The following is a 26,125-nucleotide window of genomic DNA, read 5'->3' as shown; positions in this document are numbered from 1 at the left end:
ATCAAAGTTATAAATTCATGTTTCTAAATACAGCGGTATAGAGCTGACAAAAAGAAACAACCCTTGTGCTCACCTTTCTAGAGATCTGTCGTAATATTACAATGCTGGTTTATACTGCGATAAAATTGAGAACTAACAATAAAGACTGTTTTTGATAAAATATTTCTTGAGGTTCTGCAAGTATAAGAGAAGAGAATATCACTTAATGCGAACATCCTTATCGTGATGCACTTACGTAGAAGGTTATTTTAAAACTAAGATCTGCTTACCGTATTTATAAAATAGTACGTCTAATGGGGGTGTCCAGAAGATTCCCTGGGGACACCTTCGGTCAACAGATGCTTGATAGTATAGAGTTCAAGATGGCATAGATGTAAGATCTATAATGAATAGGCGTGTCCAAAAGAATTAGGATAAGGACCTTTTTTTTATTTATTACTTAGCGCCTGACTGATATTCATGCTTACCAAAAGACACAACACACGAAGGGAGCAGATTTTTGTTAACGTGATTTAGTCGCGAATCCCACTTGTAGTTATGTAGATAGGTGAAATAATTGGAAATCGTTGTGTTCTTTGGTTAAAATTCACGAAGTAAAAAGACCCCAAAATATGAGTCTGAAATCCTAAATGAATACAACAGACATTATAATACCCGAGAAACCGCTCAATTAGGATAATCGCCCTCACTAAACTCTTTCACAAGTAATCAGAAAGACAGTCGATGTAGCGCTCGAAAACATTTACCAAATTAAAGCGAGACGTTGCAACAGGAGATAGCTGTTGTAGTCTTACGAACGTCAGGCGATATAGTTATAAACAACGGCGTACTGCTCGATAATGCAAGTCTAGGATAACAAAAGAAACCAAGTGTTGTACTTGGTTCTGAAACACTTAAGGACTAACCGATTAGCTAACTCTGCAACGACAAAGGGAACATGTCGTAATAGACTACGAACTGGATAGCAAACAAAGCACTAACTGCTGCTTACCTAATTACGGCTGCATGTGTGTCTACAAGGACGTGGCAGCAAAATATGGCTGTTCGCTTCTCACGGCGATTCAAAGATGTATCGCTGGATGCGGGTGTAGCGCGATTTTAAATATACCACATGGGCAGGTCGAAGGTCATGTGATTGACTGAAAAAGGAATATTAAAGGTATAGGCAAGTGTAGGGTTTGAAAACCTTAAGAAATTCGTAAAAATTATACAGTTTAACAAAAACGATTTTACTTACCTGTTCACAGGAAATGTCCCAGAGTAGTATCTAGTATACTACTCTGTAAGAAAAGTATTCCAAAAAGTAACTTACCTGGTATTTTACTAAAAAAGCCCATTCAAGTCTATGTACTGTATTTACAAAGTATTGCATTTCTCTGCAACCATACTGTAAGTCAAAATGAAGTGCATATGCAAATATAATTCAAACTGTTTACAAACTGCATTACTACTGTAAAGAATTTGCTTACCTGTGCCAGACTTGCTTGGTTCTCGAAAATAAAATACCTAAAAGGATATTTTTATACAAAAACAATTGGTCTGAAGTTCAGTCTTTGAGTGTGTGAATTCATTTGCTGACTGAGTGTGTACAACAAATGCTTAACACTGTCCTTTGATATTGCCTTACTGCTCGACCACACTACCGCAAATAGAGAGTGAGGTGCTATCTAACTTTAGGGTTCCACTAGACTCTGTGCACACTATATCTCACTTTGGTATAGTATATACAGAGCCAGCTTCCTACACCATTCATTTACATACCGAGGCCATCCAGATTTGCTTTGTTTAAGGCAGTTTATGTCAAGGCACAAGACTTTTAGATGTATTTATGTATTATCAGTAACTGGTTTAATCCTGCATTTGTTTTGTCAAGTGACAGCATAGTATTGCACAAGTGGGAGCGAGCATGGTACTCTGACTCCTCCTGTGAAATGTCATCAGATATAACTTGCAATCTTCTATTCTCTTAGTGCAGCACAGAGGGAAACATTTCAGTATGGAAAGTTGCATCTGTGGCTAGAAACTGTTCTGCTCTTCTGTTGCTAGGTTTTGAAAATGTTTTTCTTTTTCTTTCAGTGGGGAGGTTTGTGAAATGATGTTCACGTTGTCAGGAAAGCTAAGTGAAGCACGCAACAAAGGTAAATGAACTAGCTGCTTGTGAAAAAGTATCTGTTGAGAACTATATAGCTGCTTTAATCCTATTAAGTAACATACAGAGAGCACTTTTTAAAAAGAATTCTCAATTTTACTGCTGTATGCCTGTATAATAACTAGGAGTGATGGTGTCATTGGATTGAAGCGAAACAAAATTGTGATGGATTTTTTGCTTATGGCACCTTAGACAGGGATCAGCCATATGCACATCAGCTTTGGCCCTGCTCCAATCAGAACAAGCAGACCTGTTTAAGCTTAATTAAGCCTCATCCGTGGAAGTACAACTTGAGACCTGTGGCACAGTGAGTAGAGGACCAGCGTCTGAGCGTACAAATCACACAGAGGAAAAGCAAAAAGGTGATGGATCAAAAGCTTGAAATAAACTCAACTGCTGTCAATTTACTCAGGGATACGTCCCGATCCATCCATTCCCTCCCCACGACACTACTTTCAGCAGGAGCCAGCAATATTCAAATCCGCTTTTACCTGCTCCAATTTGAATGGTCCAGCTCAGGCTGCCAGACCAGGTCCCCTCTGAACAGGAGCCCAAGCAATTGCAGATTGGTTTTGTTCAAGTAAGGGATCATGAGTAAGTTACAGCTTCAGTAAGCCCTGTGTTACAGTGAAGACGCCCTAAGTGCAACTGGTATGCCCAAACATGGGTCTTGTGTTCACTGTGTATAAGTCTCAAGCTGCACCCTACTGACAAGGCCAAAAATATCCAAAACCGGTTTGGGATCGCTTCTGTTACTGTTCAGCTGGGACCAGCCTGAATCTAAATGACCCTGTATGTATGACATATCTATCTGCAGGACATAAACCTTTTTTGATATTGAATCCAACTGCTAACGATAAGTAGAATAACCATAATAATTAACTTCATAGGGGGCTTGCCACATCCAATTTTTGCAGTTTATAAGAGCTGTAAATAGATGTACTTCATGTGTGTGCAAGTAGAGCTAGAGTAAATGATGCAGTTCTAGGGGCTGATTATGTTAATTTAGTAAAACTATTGTATTTGTTTTGGGTAATTATTGCCCCTTATAACAAAAGATTGCTACATTCCTTGGAGTAGCTAAGCAGTCTCAAGGGGGGATAGTTCATACTGTACCTACTAAACTCCAGACCTTGTGTTACCCAGTGCATTACCTCCACAAATACTGACACACTCAAAGTGGGACCCTTAGCTGGGAAGCTGATGTAATCTCTGGGCATTCTCTCCCAACCTAAGTCATGAGTCGCTCTTACACATTTGTAAGCTCTTCTAAGTCCTTGCCAGGTATTTCCACACTCTGATTGGTGTACTGGAAAAAGACACAAAGTTAATGTCAACCTTGTTGTCTGTTGACAACTGCAGAGCCGAACTTTGTCATTGGGATGCAGGGGCTTCAGGTGTTTATGGCCGGGTGAATGCCCGTCCTCTATCCTGGTCCTCGATTATCTTCAGACTGTTTTAAGAAGTGATTTGCTTCAACAGTTTCTGCTACCTACCCTTGCAAGCACCTTTTTGGACAGTTAGAAATGTAATAACTTGCATTGAGGCAAAATAAGCTGGAAGGTCCTATACTAAATCTAGTGTATTATTTAGCTAAAGTAGTAATGCGTTTGAGCTACTCGGATGAAGAAATGTGGATTTGGTAACTGTTGGGGGTAGAGGACCAGTTGGAAAAGGACGTTTGATTTAGACTGTGGTTTAACCCTGCATTCTTCTATTCAAATGGAAACTTGACATGCTAACATGGCTGGAATTGACAGTTTGCCAGTCAATGAGCAGGAACAAGGCTGAAAGCAAGAAGTCTGGCACAAAAGCCTGCGCACTAAGGAAGTGACATAAGCTGGAGTTGGATGAGATGCGAAGTAGAAACTTTGTGCTGTCATGTGGTGACCAGTCTTGTCGGACAGTGCATAATAAAATGACTAATGAATTTGGTCACTCTTTCAGAGATATTAATGTTTGATGAATTGTACATTTGAAATCCCTAATCCATGAAAAAGTCCCACTGTTAATGTTCATTAAGCAAAATAACTTTGTCAGTGTTAGGATCACAAACCTTTAATGCACACATTTGTCTGATGCAAACTGCCCAGCAGCAAAACACTACTTAAGTCTCTTTAATAAATGACATTTTTAGTTCTCAGAACTAATCTTTGTTATATGTTTGCTGTCGCTGGTGGTGCGGGTGGCGCAATCTGCTCCTGATAGCATTTCCCTGGAGCTGCTGTGATTGCTAGTGGCAGTAAGCAGGAGGCCCCTCGGGCAGTGGGTGCCGGCCCTGAAGTTGTAGCGGCTGATCAACTGGTGGGGTCGTGTAAATGGGGCTTAAAGCCTAATGATAGCTCTCCCCGGTTCGGCCCCTAAAGACATGAGCTAAGGTTGAAGTGCTCTAGATGGCCTGCAGCATATCCATGGTATGGGGAGTTTTGTCCAGTGGCTTGGTGAAACCACCGGTGAACATGGCGGCGGACATGCAGTTTTAGCCTTAAGTGTGTTGATCGTTATGGCGACAGCTGGAGGAGATGGACCGACTGCTGAAGGTGCGTGCTCTTAAGAGCACTGGAGGGCACTCATTACTGTATGTATTGAATCATCTGTTCTCAACTACGACATATGGTCCATACTACTGTGCGGCATACAACAGCCCATGAACTGTAATTCTTCTTGAACGGGGGTAGGATAATAAATGCCTTGCAGAACGGTATGGCCATTACCTCAGGTTTGGTTAAGGCGATGCTGAAATATTGAGCGTACCGCTTGAGCAGTTGTGGGATGGAGGGAGGCTGAGTTGGAGTGTAGCAACATAGCCCGTTCTTAACTACCCATGTCCAGTCCTAGTTAATACCATAGTGCTTGGTGGGGGTGCAATTTTCCAAAAGCTTCGTAGTTGGCACATGGACTGCTATAGGTCCCTTTTCCAGTCAAACACCCTGCCTCTTCCATCCTCCTATTATTTGAAACAGCAGTGAATACACTGGGGTTCTAACCCATGCATATAGATCCAAAGAGTGCCTCTGAAGTGATGCTGCAGGCATATGGTGCAGTGACAGCCCAACTGGAGACTTCACAGTTCCCAAATGAGCAGTGGTGGAACACTTCTGCTGCAGGTATACTTCAGGCCATAAACAATACCAGGACATTCCTTGAGGGTAAAATAGAGGAAGTCCAGTTCGATGTCACCTGCTGAAGCAGGACCTCAGAAAAATGACTGACATTATCACACAGCCTGAGACTTGCAACATTTCAGTGGAAGACAAGGCCCAAACTATGCATTCTACACACTCACCCCTAGTGATAGTTTACAAAAGGATGGAGTAAAGTGCTGAAGATTTGGAAGGGAGTGCCCAAAGAAAACACATTATTATAGATGGAATCCCAGAAAATGCAGACAGCACGTGTTTGGTTTAATTTCTCATGATCTGGATCCCTTCAGACATTCTGTTGCAGTCTGTCATTGAGAGGGCTCCTCTGGATGTACTAAACCTTCTCAACCACTTCAACAAAGATGCCATAATGAGAGGCATGCACTGTTGGTACAGTTTGATTCTAAAATCCTAATCTTTTTAGATTACGCCTGCTCTGTTCAGCATCAGTTGTGCTCATTCATGGCAGTTGGGCTGAAGCTTTAAGCTCTGCAAGTGTACTAGTATGCCCTCATGTTTCCTTCCAAGCTGAGAGGTAGTTTTTATAGCAAAGATTTAGCTCCATAGGTGTATGCACTTGTCTTCGGGGCGCTGGAGACGGTGACGCACTGTAGGTTGACTGGGAGCAGCTTCTCTCCCTTGGTTCTCATTATTAATTTCTGTATAGGGTGGAGGGGGAGGTAAGGTTGACAAACCAGGTACAAAGGACTCCTTTAGTGATCAACGACTTGAATGGGAGGAGAGATTCATTGACTGCGTTGCACACACCCTCGAGTTCTAGTTTTGTTCAGAGCTCAAGGTTGTGATTTGATACGGGAAACCTTCACCTTCATGGCATCTGAAGTGTGGGTGATCACACGAAGTTATTTCATACTGGTTCGAGAAATGCTGGGCGGCGACATTCGTGTGCACGTATCCTGTGATTTGCTAGACAACACTCTTGCACATATTCCTGACCCAGTGCTAGATTCCCATCCCGGGATGTCTGTTAGTGCAGATGACTTCAAGGTGATTATCAGTTCTTTATTGGGCATCCTCCTCCCCATTATCAAGCAAACCACTAAAATTGCCTAAATGGCGAGGGAGTGGCTTAGCCGTCGATCATGGCGGTCGTTTAGAGCGTTAAGCTCCGGCCAGCCTGACAATATCCTACCATCTTATCTGGCCCAAGGCATCGAAGGGGGCTCTCTGCAGGCGGAATCGGCAGCGGTAACATCAGGCTGCCCTCTGTGAAGATTTCATCCCGGTAGCTGCTCTGGGGCCGGTGTGAAGCCGTGCGGACACTGTGGATCATGGGAGGACCGGCGAGGCCTAATCAGCCGGGACCTCGATTTTGGCGGCGGCCCAGGCCGGGCGAGCCTGCTGGTGGCCGGGCGGGACTGACCTCTGCGCCCATATCCTTGGCGGGGCTGTGAGGGCGGTAGCGGAGCTCGGACCTGGGGAAGGTGGCCCGGCAGGGCGGCGTGACTGCTCCGGTGGGCCCCGGGAGGCCTGCATAACCGGGGACTAAAGTTTGGAGTAGCCCGGCCTGAGAGAGACGGCCGCGCTGGCAGGTGGAGACGTTTGAAGCCTTTTATTCTCCGAGGGGACCATGTGGCTGGTGATCCCCCTGACCTGCCTTGCTCCCCTGCCCGTGGCTCCTGAGGCGGCGCCCTGTTGTGGGCGCAGTGGACAAGTACCGGTGACGGCCGGGGCGGGCGAGGGTCGCCATCTTGCGTCCCCCCCAGCACTGGTGGATGTGGCGCTTGAGTGGGAGAGTGGCCCTATCTGGGTGGGAGAGACCTGCAGACCCGGCAGGACAGTCTGGCGAGAGCGGCTCCATCCTGTGCCATGCGATGAAGCATATTCCTGAGGTGATCTGAGGGCCCCGGCGACGCAGGAGGTAAGCCAGACGTGCCCTGGTGGTGGTAGAGAGTACTCGGGGGGCTAGGTCGGGCCCCGGTGGGGTGGCCTGGAATAACCCACTAAGGATCGGGCAGTGGAGAGATCAGGTGGAGCCCAGAGAGGCGTGGGTGGCCCCTGGAGAGACGCTGTTGGCTGCTCGGCCGGAGGTGGTGGTGTAGACTGGTGATTTGCTGCCTGGCAGGGCGAGGAGGACGCATGGACACTTGCAGCACTGCAGTGGGGTGGAACTGGAGAAAGGCCTGCAGGGTGTCCGGTGGTCCTAGTGAGGGACTTTGGCAGTGTGGCCGGGCAGTGAGGGCTTGGGGCCACGGGGGTCAGGTCGGGTCCCGGCCCGGGGAGCCTTACGAGGCCGGCTGCGCAGCAGGGGGGCCGGGGAAGTGCGTTTAGGGCCGCGTCCAGCGGGGCGCCCTCTATGGCCTGTCCCCCCCCCCCATATACCTTGGTAATCTGTGCTGCCCCCGGGAACCATCAACGGCTGGTGCCTTGCTGAGGTGGCCTTTCCACGCCCCCGACCCCCCCTCCAGACTGGCTCTGGGGCCTACCGTGGGCTGCGAGCGCTTGGGGGACCGCTGAGGCGGTGATCCGGCTCTGCTGCAAAGGCCTGGCAGTGAGTCGGGGGCAGTACGTGTTCTGGGCCACGGGGGTCGGATCGGGCCCCGGTCCGGGGAGCGGCTAACAACGGTGGTTGCTGCCGGAGTCAGTGACGGTGGGAGTGGCGCCCTTGGCGGTGGTGGGGCCCCTGGGGACTCCCCCTTGAGGTGGTCACTTGGCAGCCTCCTCGCCTGTGCAGATCAGACGGATTGTGGTGTGCGGTCTGGAGAGCGGAGGGGCGGCTGAGAGGTGGTGAGATCTGCAGACTGGGGGGGGGGGGGGGGGGGGGTGTCCTGCCCCTGACTCACGGGCCATCATGACGCGCGGAGGTGCTAGTGGAGGTCAGGGCAAGCAGGGGCCCCATTGACAAGTACGCAGAAGCACTAAGCACTGGGGGCTCGCAGCCCACGGTCCTGGATAATGTGGCGCTATTGGCGGCGATTACACAGTTGCGAGATGCGCTTGACGTTAAAATTGGGGCAGCTGGATCAGACGTCATGCTCCTCCGCCAAAACCTGCGGAATGCTGTTGAACGCATTACCGGAACTGAGACTCTCATATCAGAGGTCGAAGACGATGTCTCTGCCCTCAAGAAGAAGGTGCTGGCTCTGGAGAAAGGGCAGAGGGACCTCGTGCAGCGGGCTGAAGATGAAGGGGCGGGCTCGGAGGAGCAACCTCCGCTTTGTAGGCTTTCCTGAGAATTGCGAGGGGTCAAACACAGAACGCTTTCTGACTCAATGGCTGGAGAGTTGGATCCCGGCGGACGCTCTCTCTCGCTGTTTTGTGGTTGAAAGGGCACATCGAGCGTTGGTCCAAAAGCCCCCCCCGTGGGTGCACGTCTGAGGCCCTTTATTGCTAAATTCCTGAATTATGCGGACCAAGACACTATTCTGCGACAGGCGCGCCTGAAGGGCATCTTGACACATAACAATGCAGCCATAATGATCTTTCCGGACTACACCAAATTGGTCCAGCAACAGCGACAGTCTTTCACTGCGGCCAAAGCCCGGCTCCAGGGCCTCAAGCTCCAATAAGCATTGTTGTATCCAGCACGGCCGCGGGTCGTCTTCCAGTCCTGGACGCTGTTTTTTGACACCCCGGAGGAGCTTTTTCAATGGACCGATGAGACAGTGAAGGGGAGGGGAATCTGATTCCACTACAGGAAGCATTGCCAGGGGGGTCCTCAGGAGCCAGCGGAGGAGACTTAAACGATCTCGCCAGGGCGGAGGTTTGCGGTCCAGCTCGGCCACCCGTCGGGGGGGACCCGGCACCGGAGCAGCAGGATGCTGGGTCTTGACATTTGACATTTAGGGGGTTTGAGATGATGACCTTATATACGTCTAGTTGAGGTGCCCAGGTGCTGTTATTCAGGCTGGGGGTCTACTCCAGCCCAGTTGGGGGAGGGAGCGACAATCTAGTTCCATGGGCTGCTGTATGGGGATCCATTGGGAGGGGTGGTTCCGGGTCTCCCGTTGGGGACTTGGCCTACATCCGACCGCGACAGGTGCTTCCATGTTGGGAGGTGCAGGGTGGGGGGCGGGGAGGGGAGGGTCTGGGAGTTGGGAGTTTTGGGGGGAAGGTTTGTTGGCGTTCTTGCTGCTGCTTGCTGATTGCTGATTGCTATGTACGACACAGTCTGTTTGAAGGAGGTGAGGGGACATTTCTTGCTGTTTTGTTCATATGGCTAATGCTGGAGTGGGTGGGAGGCCAGGTCCGGGCACCATGAAAATCTTGAGCTGGAATGTGCGCAGGCTGCTGGATAAGGTGAAGAGGGGTGCTGTCTTTCAATATGCTAAGCGGGCGGGGCAGACGTCCTATTCCTACAGGAGACTCATCTGCTGGGGACACATGCTCTGTGCCTCCAGCACGCTGGCTATATACATGCATTCCACTCTGGGTTCACTAGGGGCTCCAGGGGAGTAGCGGTCCTTGTTCACCGTAGGCTACCTTTTATTCTCAGGCGCACGAGGGTGGACACACAGGGCAGGTATGTGTTGGTTCAGGGAGAGGTTAGGGGGGACACCGTGCTCCTAGGCAGCGTATATGCCCCACCTCTGTTGCAGTGGCCCCTGGTAGAAAAGCTCATGTCCCTCTGGGATGAATTACTGACGGCCATGTCTATCATAGGGGGGACTGGAACGATGTGATGGACAGGTGCACAGATAGATGGCGGGATGCCGCTGCGATCCATGGCGCTGGGGCGGGAGACAGGGGTGCTGCCACCAAGCTGCGGGCGCTAGCGACTGGATTGGAATGGGTAGACACCTGGCGACACAAGCATGGATCCCACAGAGACTTCACGTACTTTTCCACGTCACGCAACTCCTTTTCCCGGCTCGATTTACATATTTGTGCCCGCGCCTTGATCCATAGGGAACTATCAGCAGAAATCTTGCCCAGGGGGTTGTCCGATCACTCTCCTCTACTCCTTACATTTGATACTGGGGTGCCAGACAGCCGTTCCGGTGGCGCATGTCGGCCTGGCACTTAACGCAAACAGCTTATCATACGCATTTAACCGCCGAGCTTGACCATTTCCTCACGACTAACGTAGGTACGGTGGAATCGCCGGCGACGTTATGGGAGGCCATGAAACCCACGATTCGGGGCATAGACATATGGTGTGCGGCGGCTCGTCGTGAGAATCGCAGGGACCTAGTGCGTCGGGAGGCGGAATTAGTGGAGTTGGAGCGTAGGGGCCGGAGTGAGGGCGGCGGACCCGTTAGGCGGCAACTGGCACTGGCCCAGCAGCAATACACGTTGGTGCTACTGGATGAGGCACAACAGGCCTGGCTGGCTACGCGCAGTCAAGTGTACCAATGGGGGGACCAGTCTAGCAAGATGCTGCACCGGTTATGCCAAGGTATGATGCATGCCCAGCCGCTGCCCCAAATTGTAGGCCCCGGGAACACGTCTTTTCATGACCCGGTGGTGATAGCCGAAAGCTTTGCGACGTATTTCGAGGGCCAATATGCGCCTGCGGAGTGCTTTGAGGCGGAAGTAGTACAGCGCTTCATTGATGACCTGCCCCCAAGGGCTGTCACGGACGAGGTGCGTGACCTCCTGGACCGCCCTCTGACCGTGGACGAGCTCGCTGCAGCCCTGGGCGAATTAAACCCGGGCAACGCGCCCGGCCCCAATGGGTCTCTGAGCGAATACTATTGGCACTTCGCGACGCAGTTGAGTCCGCACTTCCGTCCGGTGGTTGAGGAGGCATACGAACACTGGATACTCCCCCCTGACTGGCGCCATGCCGAAGTAGTGGTATTTCTGAAACCAGGGAGGCCTCCGGAAAGTCATGCGTTGTACTGCCCCATCTCCCTCCTGAACACAGAGGCCAAAATTCTGGCCAAGGCTCTTTCGAATAGACTAAAGCCATACATCTTGGACCTGGTACACCCCAATCAGGCGGGCTTTATGCCGCAGAGAGACACGCGCCACAATATCCGGAGAGCCCAGGTGGCGGTTGCGGCCTGGAGGCATTTGAGGGAGCAAGCAGCCTTGTTCCTGGTAGATATGGACAGGGCATTTGACTCCCTGAGCTGGACGTACCTGTTCGCACTGTTGGGCTGCCTGAACCTAGGCCCGCGGTTTCTGGCCTACATTCGGCTGTTGTACACAGATCTCACAGCGGTGGTGCGAGTGGGTGGATGCGTATCTCGCCCCTTTCCGATCCGACGCGGGACACAGCAGGGTTGCCCTCTCTCCCCATACTTATTTACTCTCGCAATGGAGCCCCTGGCTGCATGGGTGCGTATAGACGCCCAACTTAAAGGCTTTCGGTGGTCGGTGGACCATACCGATAGGATTGCGCTGTACGCCGACAACGTCTTGTTCTTCCTTACGGACCTTGATAGGTCCGGGCCGCACCTCCTGCGCATTCTGCAAATCTTTGGTGAGACGTCCGGTCTATATATGAACCGGAGTAAATCCACGCTGTGGCTCCTGGGAGACCGCTAGGCGGTCGGAGACTGGGCGACAGGACTCCAGCTGGCCTTTGACGGGGTGAAGTACTTGGGAGTGTTCTTATCGGAAGACGCGACACTCTCGTATGAACGTAACCTTGCTCCGGTTTGGGACCGTACGGGAGAAGACTTGAAAACCTGGTCTAAAATGCCTTTGACGATCATGGGTAGATCCGCTATCTTCAAGATGGTGGCATTTCCACGCCTGCTTTATCAACTCCAGAACTATCCCCTTGTGATTCCGCCCAGTTGGTTCCGACGCCTGAACTCGGCGTTGAATGGGTTCCTGTGGGTGGGCGGCGCAGTGCGTGTGGCCCTGCGAACCTGTTTCTTGTCAGCATACACCGGGGGACTGGCCACGTCTGATGTGCTCTCCTATTACCAGGCATCTCACCTGCTGGTGCTGAACGACTGGTGGTACGCGGACAAGAGGGATCCGGCCTATGCGGTAGAGCGGCTGTTGATGGGGACTGCGTCCCTTCACACGCTCCTATACTCAGTGCAGCTCCGGAAATCCCTTCCGCCGGTCACGCAGGTAGTATTTCTGGTCTGGAGGCAGGGCCTACGCCGCATGGGCTGTTGGGGCGTGCTGACTCTGGAAACCACGCTGTGGCGTAATGGTAGGTTGCCCCAGATGGATGCTCTGATGGGATTTGGAGGCTGGGATGCGATTGGCATCTTGACTCTGGGGGATGTTATGTCTGACAGCGTCCTCAAGTCGTTTGACACCCTGCGGCAAGAATTTGCGATGCCCCGTACCCAGTTTTATAAATACCTCCAGTTTCGTCACCCGTTACTGCCCTATATAGCTGGGGTGGACCACATCCCTGACTTCAGTCCGTTGGAAGCCAAACTATTCATTGGGGAATTGCCAGATTAGGTGTCCCGCATCTATCAAACTCTTGTACGACACTGCTCCTCTGACCTGCAGCGGCTTATAACCGCGTGGGAACAGGTTGTTGGGGACTCAGACGAGGAAGATTGGGTGGAGGCCCTAGAGAGTTCCATGGGGGCGGCTATCTCCGTGCGCCTGCGCCTTATTCAGTTTCGGTACCTCCACCGCACGTACTAGACTAGGCAACGCTTATGGAGGGAGGGCATGGTAGCGTCTCCAGACTGTCTATGATGTGGGAGCGCAGAGGGCACATTACTTCACACGGTTTGGGACTGTGGGGCGCTGCAGCTATTCTGGAATAGGGTCTTCCGCTGTTTGAAGGAGGTCCTGGCTTGGGAACTTCAGACGGACCCTCGATTGGCATTGATCCATGTTCTGGCTGGAATAGGGGGCAACAGGTACAAACGCCACTTATTATTGCTGGGGCTGACGCTGGCGAAACGAGACATTGCACAAGCATGGAAGACATCGAAGGCTCCGCCGTTGGCCGCCTGGAAAAATGGACTAGACTTCTGCATGGGGCTTGAGTTGCCCATTTTTATGACTAGGGGTTGCCCTCGGAAGCATTTTAAGATTTGGAAACGGTGGGCGGACTATCGGGGCCTGGAGCTGGACCCACCACCGGAAGACGCTGCCTCACTGCCCTCCATTTGAACTGTCAGGTAGGATGGTTGGACTGTGTTTAATATACATGGCTGATACTGTTGGTGTTTTACACTCTGTGTGGGTTGAGCAATCTGCAGCACTTAGGGGGGTGGGTAGGGCGGGTGGGGGGGGTAAAGTTGTTCCTTAACAGTTTAAGTATTCACGTATGTAAACTACTGAAGTAGACAATGCTACTATGATTCTGGCATTGGCTTCTGGCTTACAGAGCAGTGCATATGTTTTCCTGCGCCTTCAGTCAATATAATCTGTTTTCAAAAAAAAAATTGCCTAAATGGCAATGGGATGGGAAAGTAATACACATCCTAGTCAACAGCAATCTAAATTACTTTATGCCTTGCAAAAGCACTCAGCAGTGCCTTCTGCATATGTATGTGGTACTGGCACAGACGCACAAATTGCAAAATGCAGCAGCACTACTGTCAGTAGACTTCGAAAAAAGCTTGCAATACTTTTCACTTGAAATTTCTCCAAAAAGTTTTTGGGGAAAATGCATTTGGTCTTGATCTTCTATAGATATGTAGCCATACTATACACAACTCCATGAGCTCAAGTTAGAGTGAACGGATTGTGTGTTACACCCTTCGCTATAGATTGTTGCATGGGTCAGAGGGGTGAAGCCAGGAAGAGTTGCCCGATCTCTCCACGGCTGTTCATATTTGTAACATTTGATGGGATTCTGGTGGAGGGATGGGCGCGTAGATCGGGTCTCGCTGAATGTGGACGATTTACTTCTCTTTTTTTAGCAATCTGAGCACTCCATCCCTAGATTATTTCGAAGACTACATATTTACAGCGACTCCTCAGGTCTTAGTGTAAATTGGGGCAAGTCTGTAAATGTATCATTATCTGATGAGCTGCCGTGATGTATAGGACACACTCATGTGGCAGTAGCGGTGACCATTTTAAATACTTGGACCTGATTGTGACGCAAGATGCTAGGTGGAACTGGGACCTTCACCATAGCTTAAATGCACGGAGCAGGAGATGGATGGTTTGGCCTGCCACTCTCAGTAATGAGCAGGGTAACTCGTTAAAATTGTTTCACAACCCTGGCTCATGTATGCTATTAAAATGTATCCATTCTTTCTCCCATGTCAGTTTATCCACATTCTACAGTCTATGCTTAGCAAATTGCTATAGGCCGGTAATATCCCCATGGTTTTCTTTATCAAATGCACACACTACCCATATGATGGGGGTCCTTGGGTTATCAGATATCTGACTTTATTACTAGGCAGCCCAGCTGCTCCGATCAATGATAAGCTTTACAGAGACAGGCATGATACTTTTGTGAGGCTTGAAGTTGGTTGTCTTACAACCACCAAATCTGTGCTCAATGGTATATGGATCACCAATCTCTCACATACTTCCACTATTTACAAAAATACCTCTAATATGTTGACATGATGTCCTAAGGCAGTGGGGGAACATTGATAAAGGAGATATCTCTGTTGATCACTCCCCACAGTAGTAAACCTTAATGGCTTCCAGGCATGGTGCTTGATATGGAATGTGTACATTTGGAGGAGTCTGTGCTTTAAACCACATAAGACCATTTGAACAAATGTCTTAAGATAGTCTTTAGATATTTGTAACTTTGCCATCCCCTGAACTGGCTTAGTGAGAAACTGACAGATATCGGATTTCAGCCCTTAGAAGCCAAAGTGATAATCGAGAAGTTGGGAATCGGGGGTATTTCTAGGCAATACAGATCAATGACTGTCGACATGGCTGACCCATATGTAAAACTACGAGAAAAATGGAAACAAGACCTGAGCAAGCTGGAAGAGGAGGATTGGATGGGTGCCTAGATGGCATCTCGCACCCGATCATCTGCTTGCACCCAAGATCGATTCTATTCAAATATTTTGATATAGTTTAGACTAGCCTGTGGCAGATTGGCAGAGCACCCAACCCCAGTTGTACAAGTTGTCAGCACACATATGGCTAGTCCCTTCACGTAGTTTGGGAATCCCTGTGATTGTGCACTATTGGCAGCAGATCCAACATGAATTAGGGAGAATAGTGGGCAATCCATATTACCAAAACGGCACTCGTGGGTGTAATGGACTGTTGGGAGGGGCAAGAAAGCTCCCAGATTTTCTTAGGTAATGGATTTCTGATTGGTAAACGAGATTATACCCCATGCAGTGGTTGAGTGACGCAGAGAAATTGATGTTTGCTCCAAGGCAGAAGAAACTGTGTACAAAGCCCGGGGATGTGAAAGGAATTTCCATAAGTTATCAATCAATCAAGGCATTTATATAGCGCACTACTCACCCAGAGGGTCTCAAGGCGCATGGGGAGGGGGGTCCGCTATTGCTCGAACAGCCAGGTCTTGAGCTGCTTCCTGAAGACGAGGTGGTCCTGGGTCAGGCGGAGGTGGGTCGGGAGGGAGTTCCAAGTCTTGGCGGCGAGGTAGGAGAAGGACCTTCCCCCTGTGATGGCTCTTCGGATGCGGGGGACGGCGGCGCGGGCATGGCCGGTCGATCGAAGCTGGCGTTTGGGAGCGTAGAAGTTGAGGCGGCTGTTGTGGTATCCTGGGCCTTGGTTGTGTAGGGCTTTGTGTGCGTGGGTGAGGAGACGGAAGGTGATTCTCTTGTTGACCGGGAGCCAGTGCAGGTCTCTCAGGTGTCCGGAGATGTGGTTGCGACGGGGTATGTCCAGGATGAGTCGTGCTGAGGCATTCTGGATCCGCTGGAGCCTCTTCTGGAGTTTGGCAGTGGTTACGGCGTAGAGGGAGTTGCCGTAGTCCAGTCGGCTGGTGACGAGGGCCTGGGTGACCGTCTTCCTGGTCTCGGTGGGGATCCACCGGAAGATCTTTCGTAGCATGCGCAGGATGTTGAAGCACGTCGAGGAGACGGCCTTGACTTGTCTGGTCATGGAGAGGGAGGAGTCCAGGATGACGCCCAGGTTGCGTGCGTGGTCTGTCGGTTTGGGTGCGCTGCCTAGGGCGGGGTGCCACCAGGAGTCGTCCCAGGCGGAGGGTGAAGATCCCAGAATGAAGACTTCCGTCTTGTCCGAGTTCAGTTTCAGGCGGCTGTTCTTCATCCATTCGGCTACCTCTTTCATCCCTTCGTGTAGGTTGGCTCTGGCGGTGGCGGGGTCGTTGGTGAGGGAGAGGATCAGCTGGGTGTCGTCGGCGTAGGAGATGATGTTGAGGTTGTGCTGGCGTGCGATGGCTGCGAGGGGGCTCATGTAGACGTTGAAGAGGGTAGGGCTGAGCGAGGAGCCTTGAGGAACGCCGCAGATGACTTCGGTGGCTTCTGATCTGAACGGGGGGAGGCGGACTCTCTGTGTCCTTCCGGCGAGGAAGGAGATGATCCACTCGACTCCACTGACTTCTCCTGGATTCCGACGTTGCTGAGGCGCTGTACTAGGGTACAGTGGCAGACGGTGTTGAAGGCCGCGGAGAGGTCTAGGAGGATGAGGGCCGCTGTTTCTCCGTTGTCGAGCAGGGTTCGGATGTCATCGGTGGCTGCGATCAGGGCGGTCTCGGTGCTGTGGTTGGCCCGGAAGCCAGACTGCGAGAGGTCGAGGGATCCGTTCGTCTCGAGGAAGGCGGCCAGCTGCTTGTTGACGGTCTTCTTGGTGACTTTTGCAGGAAACGGGAGCAGCGAGATGGGGCGGTAGTTCTTGAGGTCGGTGGGGTCGGCTGATGGTTTCTTAAGTAGAGCGCTGAGTTCGGCGTGCTTCCAGCTCTCCGGGACGGGATTCTTGGTGGATTGTTGGGGAAACACTGTGCTCAAGTTAGGCGTCTGAGATGAGGTTCGAGCGATTATTTGCTGTATTGATAAGTGTTAAGTATACAATCTGTTGGTGGGTCCGACTTATTGGACAAATGTGGTATGGTCACCATATGCAGTGTTACTGTTTTTGACAGTCTGCATTTTCTTTTTTGTTCAGAAAATTAATAAAAAGTTTGTCATCTGCTCATAGTAAACATTGCAGCATTGTACGCTCTGAAAAGTTGAAAGTTAAAAAGTTTGCTGTTTTTTGTTCAGTTAAATGTCTGTTATCCTTTTTTAAGTAATATTTTATTGCATGTAAATGTCTATTCTGTTCTGTTGCTGAAGGGTTCTAGATTTGGGTATCTTGCATCCTGGTAGAAACTGGGCCTAATAAAACTATCAAGTTAAATGGTTCCCATTTGAGGAATTATTTTAAACTTGATGTATTCAGTTGTCTAGCTTGTGTACACACATTTGATTGTATCGTCTTTAATATGCTATGCAGAAGTTAAATGAAAGAAAAGAATGAGGGTGAGTTATAAAAAATAAAACAATTAATACAACTTAAACACCTCCTCAAGATTACTGTATCAAACTTAAATAATGTGCCAAAAAGCAACAGTAGTGTGTTTTGCCTGTAGACAGACATTTCAACCGATTACTCATTAATGCACACTGAACAGAAAGCACTAAATGAGTGACAGTACTGGATAAACCACTTACAGCGAAGGTGTGCTCCATGTAAACGCTTTCACTTTACATGAAATCTTAAAGTACACAATGCACTATGTATGAAAGTACAATTAGAATGAAATGGTGGGAGACCATTGAGCGTGATTTTGGGGCAGATGTACGAACCATATTAGTTTGATTGTAAGTCTGTTTTCAAATCTCTTGCAGAAAATGTTATTCCAAAGAATCCAGAGGGGGGTTGCAGATTATCGTCCCATGAAGGTACTAGTGAGGAGCAACTTGATACTCTGAAGAGGCTTCATTCAGCAGAGATGGAACCCAGGCAACAGGTACTAAACCACCACTACTATAAAAGTGTTATTAAACCCCACATTTTTATTCCATTTCCAGTATCGCACTTTAAACTGCCATCCTTGAGGACAAATGTTCTTTGTTTATTTAGTCAAGGTGAGCCAGACTTCAGTGTGGTATTATATTGTGAGGAAATACGGTTCTCAGATGTGCAACATTGCAAATAGTCCAGGTTTCCTGTCAATGCCCGTGTTTGCAATAACTACTGACCTTTGCATGGGCAGTGGGTCATGTTAGTCTGAACCTCGTAAAGATCTGACACTGCTTCCTATGAACAACGTCTTGGTATAATCGTGATTCACAAGACATTGTGTCCGGTTACTAATGACCTCATACCTTCAACTACTTTTCCTATGCCAGGAATCACGCATTAGACACTAGAGAAGACTTTTTAGTGTGCCCAGCACAAGGAGAGTGGTGGACGTCCTTCAAGGAGAGGAAGTGCCCTCATCCGGAGTATGAGCACAAGGTCCTGATGGTTGGGACCTGTTTGTAGGACAATTCATTGAGCCATGATGATCAGTGTCTAGGTTGCAAATGTCTCAACATAATTACCACTACATTACCTGAGGATCAGGGATGGATTTTAACCACTAATGAGCGTGACACACTTTTTGCACTTTCATAGTCTTGAGAAGTTCACATGAACCTTTTAGCCCCTACTCTTGGGGTCTATCCCATTGGCTGACGCTACTCACCATCAATTTGAAACCATCATCCAACATTTTAGAACCCTAGAGATATTGTGGTTTATGATACAGGTGAGCCCTAAAACTAAAATCATAGTGATCTATGATGTTAGTGGTTTTAGTCAATCGGGCAACCCATGTCATAATGAGTACCCCTTCTACAGGGTAATTTCTGCAATGGCCATCCTTTCGCAAGCTATTGATACTTGGTATTTAGTAACTACGGTTAGACCACTGGCGATTATTAGTTCATTTCCCAGTACTAGCTTCTTGAATATTGCCTCTTGATACGTTTGGACAGAGACTTGTCTCCCTGAACAGGGCTGGCATCCACCCCTTCACAGGTCACTCGATACACATGCCCCAACACCCACCCCATTAAAAGGACAATAAAGAGTTTGGGATGCTATCCCTCAGCACAGACACCTCTCACCCACATCAAGTTTACTAGGAAGAGACCACTGTCACATCACCTCTTACTCGATCTCATCCCCACTGATTCCCTTCCCCGAATCCTTACAGACAAGTAATACGGTAACTGCTTACTCACCTCATCCCTTATCACAAGCTAAACCCATCATTTGCACTGTTGCCTACACCCCCTTACTCAACCGCCTTTTATGAAGAATACTTACCTATCCACATTTGTTCTGTTTCTTTTTTACTTTCTGATAGTGCCCAGCTCTTCCTGATTCTCATCGTTCTATACCGCCACCCCGCTCCACCATTCACACCTTTTACTAATGCCTTTTGTTTGGTGCTGTCTCTCTTATTTCAAATACCTCCTCACTTGAACTACCTGCTGATCGGTATTTGTTCAGGGAACAAGAACGGATAAAATATTTTAAAACTAATATCCAACTCGAAATTGGACCTGCTCTTCGCAACAGAAACTTGACCTGCTCTTCGTAACCAAAATTTAGCTCAAACATTACATCTCTGCGATAAGCCCACAAGTGATTTTCACCAGGATGGCAAATCCATATACCTAACTGCCAGGGGAAGAACGAGGTGGTTTAGCAGTAATCTTTGAAGAATCGCTGTAGTCTGCAAACATTAAACATACTCTTGACAGGATGTAAATCTTTGCTGGTCTGCTTTTCACCCCTACCTACTTGTATCCAAGCCTTCATATTTACAGACCACTGCTGAACCATTATACAGGCCTTCATGGACTCTCTCAAATATCTCTTTAATCCATAACAAGCTCTACATCCTAGGTGACCTGAACATATGGTTTGACAAATTTTTCCTCCCACAGCCAACAACCATTCCAACAAATGTTGGAGTGCTCAGTGTAGCTCTAGTGATTTGCTGAGAAAGGCACAAAGCTGGCCACAGAAAGTATGCAATTTCTGCATTATCATGCAGGCAACTAACATACCTTTTGGAGAGACCACCACCTCATCTTCTTCAACTCCAACCTCACGCGAGATCAAATGATACTATCATATTGATGTTAACCCCTTACAGACAGGCCCCTGGATAAATTCTAGTCCTCATAACTTGGCTATCTCCTTGTGACATTCAGCCAAATAAATAGGTCAATAAGTACAGCTGGTTATGTAAGACCTTTCAATCAAAATCACGCTAAGGATCTAAGGGAGAAAACCCAGATGAGCATGTATCACTCCCTAACAGAACATCAAACTCACAAAAAATACAGTCTCCAACAAGTAGGGGAGTTGGTTAAGGGAAAGTATTCCTTTTTAAGGATGAGAACCCTCACTCACCCGAAGGTGACTTGCTTCATAATAGGGCTCCCTCCTCACACCGGGCCGTAAGTCCCCAGGTGTGGGCTACAACTCTCCGCCGAGTGAGATAGGTAGAGAGGAGCTGAGGTGTTTACAAGGGGCAAAGCCTGTGAGAAATGTGAGTGAGGGGCAGAGTGCAAAAGAGATGTGAAAAGTTAAATCTATCTCACAGGACCCAATCATTTTATTCGATGGTACCCCTGGATAAGGTTAAAAGAAAAGTGGACTGGGGATTCAAAACAAATATACCCCCTTGGTGGTCTATCTGTTTCTGCCTTCAATTGACTCCTGCCGGAGTTTCTGGGCATTCTTCAGGACCAAAAGATAAATCAAGTCACTCTGCTTAAATCATAGAATATATCATATGGATATACTGGTCGTTAAAATGTAGCGTCACGAAAAGGATGGGTGATTAGTACACCATCTCCATCTGGAAGGAATAAAAATAAAAGTTGCCTTATATAACTGTGATGCACATGGAGTTCCCGGAGCCCAATCTTGTTTTACCCCCTTAAACCATTTGTGACGTGAAATTGAAAGCCAAAACTGGGTTACCTGATGGAGGAGTTAAGTTTTACCTCCATTCAGCCACATGGTATCCTAAAGCAGTCTCGGCTATTAAAACAAAAAACACAAAGAAGGAAAGACAGATGGCAGTGTTGTGCGGCCAGCATAATCCCTAGTCTCATTTACAGAGTATGGCATGAGACAGACGGCCGTGTAATAAATGTAACTCATTATATCTAGTCGTTAAAAAGCAAAGGGAACTATGTGAGTCTTACTCCGTTAGTTGTATCCCATATGTCAAAACGAACAAATGTTCAATTATCCATTGTACATACTTCTCCTATAATCACAAAACTGTTAGGGTTAAAGTTCAGGGCACTGCCACTACCTTCCGGACAGACTACAGAAAAGTGGCATAAGATGAATTGCTCTTAACTGGACCTCCTACTTTTGTGACAAGGGAAGCATCACTTTGCTTCCCCCGCTAGCATCACTGCTTTTCAACATTCAGACGGAAGTTCAGGGCTCAATCATTCTCAATCATTGAATCTTTCATATTTTTACATGCTTGAATCATTCCCCGCCGTCAGGCTGAGACTCGCTGGTACATTTAAATGGCAGTAAATTGTTAAAATGACCATCTGTAGGCCTGAACAACAATGTTTGTTTAGTAGTACATTTACCTCATTTGAAGACACCAGAACTTCAGCCAGTGAGTTAGAAGTACTTCCATTAGAGACCACCAAAGCTCAGATTTCTACTGCCCATTGTGTGTGAAAAGTCCCCAGGTAGAGCTCTGAACTAACTTTCCAGTGATATCAAAATTGTTACTTTACTGGTCTATCCAGGATTGGAACCAGACTTATCTTCAGCTTCCACAGAACCGGGAGTTGTGTTTAAGGGAATTACCCATTTTCTGGGTAAAGGAGACCCTTCACCTAATAGTCAAGTGTCACCAAGGCTGACAGAACAAAATCTCTCATCAAAACCTCTACCTCTTGTGGGCAGACGATGATTTACACTGATGACCCTCATTCCCAGTGCATTTATTACCTTTATACTATTCATAAGTCTTTACACTGTGACATTTGTAAAACCTTTATTTCTAAGGCTGCATAAGAGAAGCGGAGGAGGTTGGGATTCTAGCTGTTGGATAAAAAGAACGTCCCTCCTAACGGGGATGCCCCATCTTCAGAGGAAGATTCTTTGAAAAGTTCCCACCAAGTACTTTAACAAAGCCAGGGCAAAGAAGTAAACTTGTACAGTTCCCCTAATTAGATTTATTTGTCACATTGCTTGCAGCCACCTCCTCACATACTAAAACTGCATCAGGAAAACTTTCCATAGGAGAAGATACTGTGTCTGCAGAAAACGCTGTGCAGAAATAATGTCATCCCAGTGATATACAACCATTTACTAAGAAGATAAAATGCTCAGAAAACCCTCAATGATGGCAGCTTTAAAAGAGACCTTGTTTATGTTGAGACCATCGACGGTGACAAGACTGTCAATTACAGCACAATCTATGTCAACACTAGTGGCTTTGATGTTGACAGCAAGGCACTAGATGTCAAGCCCGTCGACTACGACACTGTCAGCAACAGTATTTGATGCACTTGTTTTTTTGCTATTTAGTCTCCTCATCTCTACCATACCAGATCCTAGAGGCAGAACAGGAAGATGATTCCAGTGACTTGGCATCATAGTCTACATACAGTCAAACATCCGGATCTTGAAGGTGGACTGGATGAGGATGAGCCCTTCAATGAAGTACTCATCCCAGAACTCATGCACTTATGTATCTATCTTCTAAATACAGTTGAGAGCCAATATGGCTTTTTTGTCTACATTACCAGCTCCTACCGTCTCAACCTACAGTGCCTGCGGTACTCGTACTACCACCCCCACCATCTGTCAGCTTACCACCTACACCTCATCACCAACCGTCGCTGCCTCTACTCCCCCCCCCCCCCCCCCCCCCTCAAGGTAACCATCGCCCAAACTAGTCCGTAAGCTGGATGTCCCACCAACTTCTGTGGACAATGATGATTGAGGAGAAATAACTGGTTCTGTATATTCTGATATAGATAAGGACGATAGGTAAATTCCACAAGGATGTGATGGAAGTGACTTTGTCACTCCGAAAGAAGATCATAACCTAAACAACCCACACGTTTCATCAGAAGATAGATGCAGTCTAATTCCTTCATGAAAAGGACTGCCAAGAAATCCAGTCTTCCTAGGTCATCAGTGGAGCAGCAATATTCTCTTCATGACTTTAAACAGAGATGACATGATTTGTAAAATCTATACCAATTTTGGATTTTATCTGATCAGAAGGGTTAAAATGAATGAAAACATTGGCCACTGTTCAAGTGGTGATTTCAGGTTTGTAGTCTTTAGGCTTTTTACAATACCATAGATCTGGCATGCATAGAGGGCAAGGCAGACCTTACTATCATCAAAGACAATCCAGCTGACAAGTTGGACCCAACAGGCATTTGCAAGGTTGGGGACCTATGGGCCCGGGGTGACGTCACCCCTTTCTCTGACTTACAGCGGGAACACTAACTGGAGACAACTGAGACCTTTTGTTACCTACAGTAGAGGCATGTATGGAAGTTCATCAACAACACGCCAGACACGCTACTTCTCCGGAAGGGGGGGGGGGGGGGGGGGGGGGGGGGAATAATGAGAAACTATGAATGGCCAGATGCTCTGACCATTGAGGCCGGGTTTCGATTGATACAGCTTAAGATACTACACCGGTATTATCTAACATGCACAGCAGTGGTCAAGATGGGTAGGGCATCTGACGTCTGTTGTCATCACCACTGTGGCCAGACGCTGACTTTATTCCACATTATTTGGGATTGCCCTGTGGTGCAAATGTTTTGGAAGGTGGTGGTGATGGAGTGCTTTATATACAGTGTGTGGGAGTGAGGTGCGGATCTCCGCCAAGTGGTATCTTCTTAATGCGTGGGAGGAGACAGACCTGAATACAATGAAACGGGCACGGAACACTCTGGGTCTAGCGATAACCAAACATAACATTGCATGCTTTTGGGGCAGCTGAAGCTCCCCTAATGGGAGATTGGAAGCGGGACATAGACTGGTTAATGGTGGCAGAAAAGTGATCTATGAAAGTCGAGTTTGCCCCAAGAAGTGGGAGAAAATGTGGGGGAGTTGGAATGCCTGTTGGGGATGTGACTGTGTCTCCCTCTTCCCAGCGAATACCATGGCCACCTCGCAAGAGACAGGGGAAGGGATTGTGACAAGTGCAAGCAGAAGTGAAATCCTTACATTGAAAATGTATTTGTATGCATCATGGTGGCATCTGATCTGAAGTTTTTATCTGCTGCTTATTTAATAAAAATATGTTTACAAAAAAAAAGATAAACCAGCTACGGTCAGGGATAAGCTTCCTGCCATAGTTCAAGCCAAGGGTACAGAAGGTCATCAGGACAAAATATTTACGCTCCCATAAAAAACAAAAAAGAGCTTGATTTGCCACCTTTGACCCCCCCCCCTTCCTTCTTGAATGCAGAAGATTGGGGGAGAGGGGCAAATTCCCTTTTTTGCCCGCACTTTAAAGTCAATAACATCAGACAAATGCGTGAGGCAAATTGTTTGCCCTGGCCACACTTTGGAATTCATTCTAAGGCCACCTGTCTGCCCACCCAAGAAGGAATATCGCCTCCATCTGAGGGAGGTACAGCAAGAAATTCTTATTCTCCTCAAATCAAAGGAGCAATAGAAACTGTCCACAAATCCCAAAGAAACCAGTTTTTTCCCTCATATTCTTTCTGATAAAAAAAAAAGACTGGACAGTGAACGCAAATTTTTGACCTCGGATAGTTGAACAAGTATTTAAAAAAAGCAATCCTTTTAAATGATTACACTGCAGAAGGTCCTGATGAAAGCAGAATGTGATTTCATAGCATCCTTAGATCGTCAAGACACATACCTCCCATAAACCCATCCATCAAAAGCGCAGGAGGTACCTTTTCTTTTTGGTAGCAATACAACATTACCAATTCCATGCACTTCTTTTGAACTCAAGTCAGCAGCTCAGCATTTTACAAATGCCTTGCTCCAGTCTCTGCCTTCCTCAGGCGAGGTGTCACCGAGTGTATCCATACTCTAATGACTGACTCGTCAAAGCTCCATCAAAGAAAGATGCAAGGGCTTCTATGACCTCCTAAATCTGTCTCTCTTGAAACTTGTTTCTCACGCTGAACAAGGAGAAATACTCTCTAGAACCACAGATGAAAATTCAGTTTTGCAGCGTGAATCTTTCTGGATTCACTATGCTGTGCATTATTCCGCGATCTGGTGGTTGGGTCCGGATTCGTAGTCTTTTTTTTCTCTTTTTTTTTTTTTTTTCTTTTTGGTATCCCAGGTGGGCGTCGACGTCCCACCATTTGGTGCACCTTCGTGACATCGGCACGCTTCCTGCGGAAGCTCCCACCCTTGGGCGCCATCTTCAGATTCTTTTTTCCGCCGTTGGGTCTGGATCGTCGCATGAAGCTCCGGAGAAGTTTGAGGAGAAAAGAAGGAAATACACCAAGTTTTTTGAGGAAAAAGGACCGAGGGAAGTCGGAGAAGAAGACCTCCTAGAGCCAGAACGAAGAAAGAGGAGAAAACCTCGTGATACTCGACGGCCAAGGAGATGGCGCGCGCAGGGGGCCCCCTGAGCGAGCACATGGACAACACCCCATTCAAGTTCTGCCGTAATTGCCACCACAAGTACGCGCAGAAGATCCAGCATCCGGTCTGCAACCTCTGCCTGCCGATCGACCACTCCAGCGAGGATTGCAACGCCTGTTCAATCTTCACGCCGAAGACTCTGAGAGTTCGAGAGAGACAGAGGGTGGCCCACCACACGATGCAAGGGAAAGGGACCACGCCGAGCCTCTTCCAGCTGGGTGCCTCCTCCGACAAAGAGGAGAACATCGCCGAGGGACCAGATGACTTCACGGTCGTAGAGACCGATGTGAGACCTTCAAAAAAGGTAGGAGAGTCTACGACCCCGAAAACCCAGACAGGGCCGAGAAAGCCTGAGGGAGAACCCCGAAAAGCAGAG

At 48.1% G+C, this 26,125-nt stretch overlaps 1 protein-coding gene across 1 annotated transcript in view; it reads left to right on the top strand.

The window, feature by feature from the left end:
• CUEDC2 (CUE domain containing 2) overlaps nt 1-26,125 on the top strand; it is a 213,201-nt gene that overhangs the window by 104,598 nt on the left and 82,478 nt on the right. The window contains exons 4-5 of the mRNA XM_086922232.1: nt 2,077-2,138; nt 17,946-18,067. Of these exons, the coding sequence (XP_086778358.1) occupies nt 2,077-2,138; nt 17,946-18,067 (184 nt within the window). The remainder of the gene's footprint in view (nt 1-2,076; nt 2,139-17,945; nt 18,068-26,125) is intronic.

Source organism: Lissotriton vulgaris, chromosome 5 (genome assembly GCF_964263255.1).
Source record: "Lissotriton vulgaris chromosome 5, aLisVul1.2, whole genome shotgun sequence".
NCBI lineage: Eukaryota > Metazoa > Chordata > Amphibia > Caudata > Salamandridae > Lissotriton > Lissotriton vulgaris.
The sequence above is the reverse complement of the archived record's forward strand: the minus strand, read 5'-3'. Positions and strand labels throughout refer to the sequence as shown.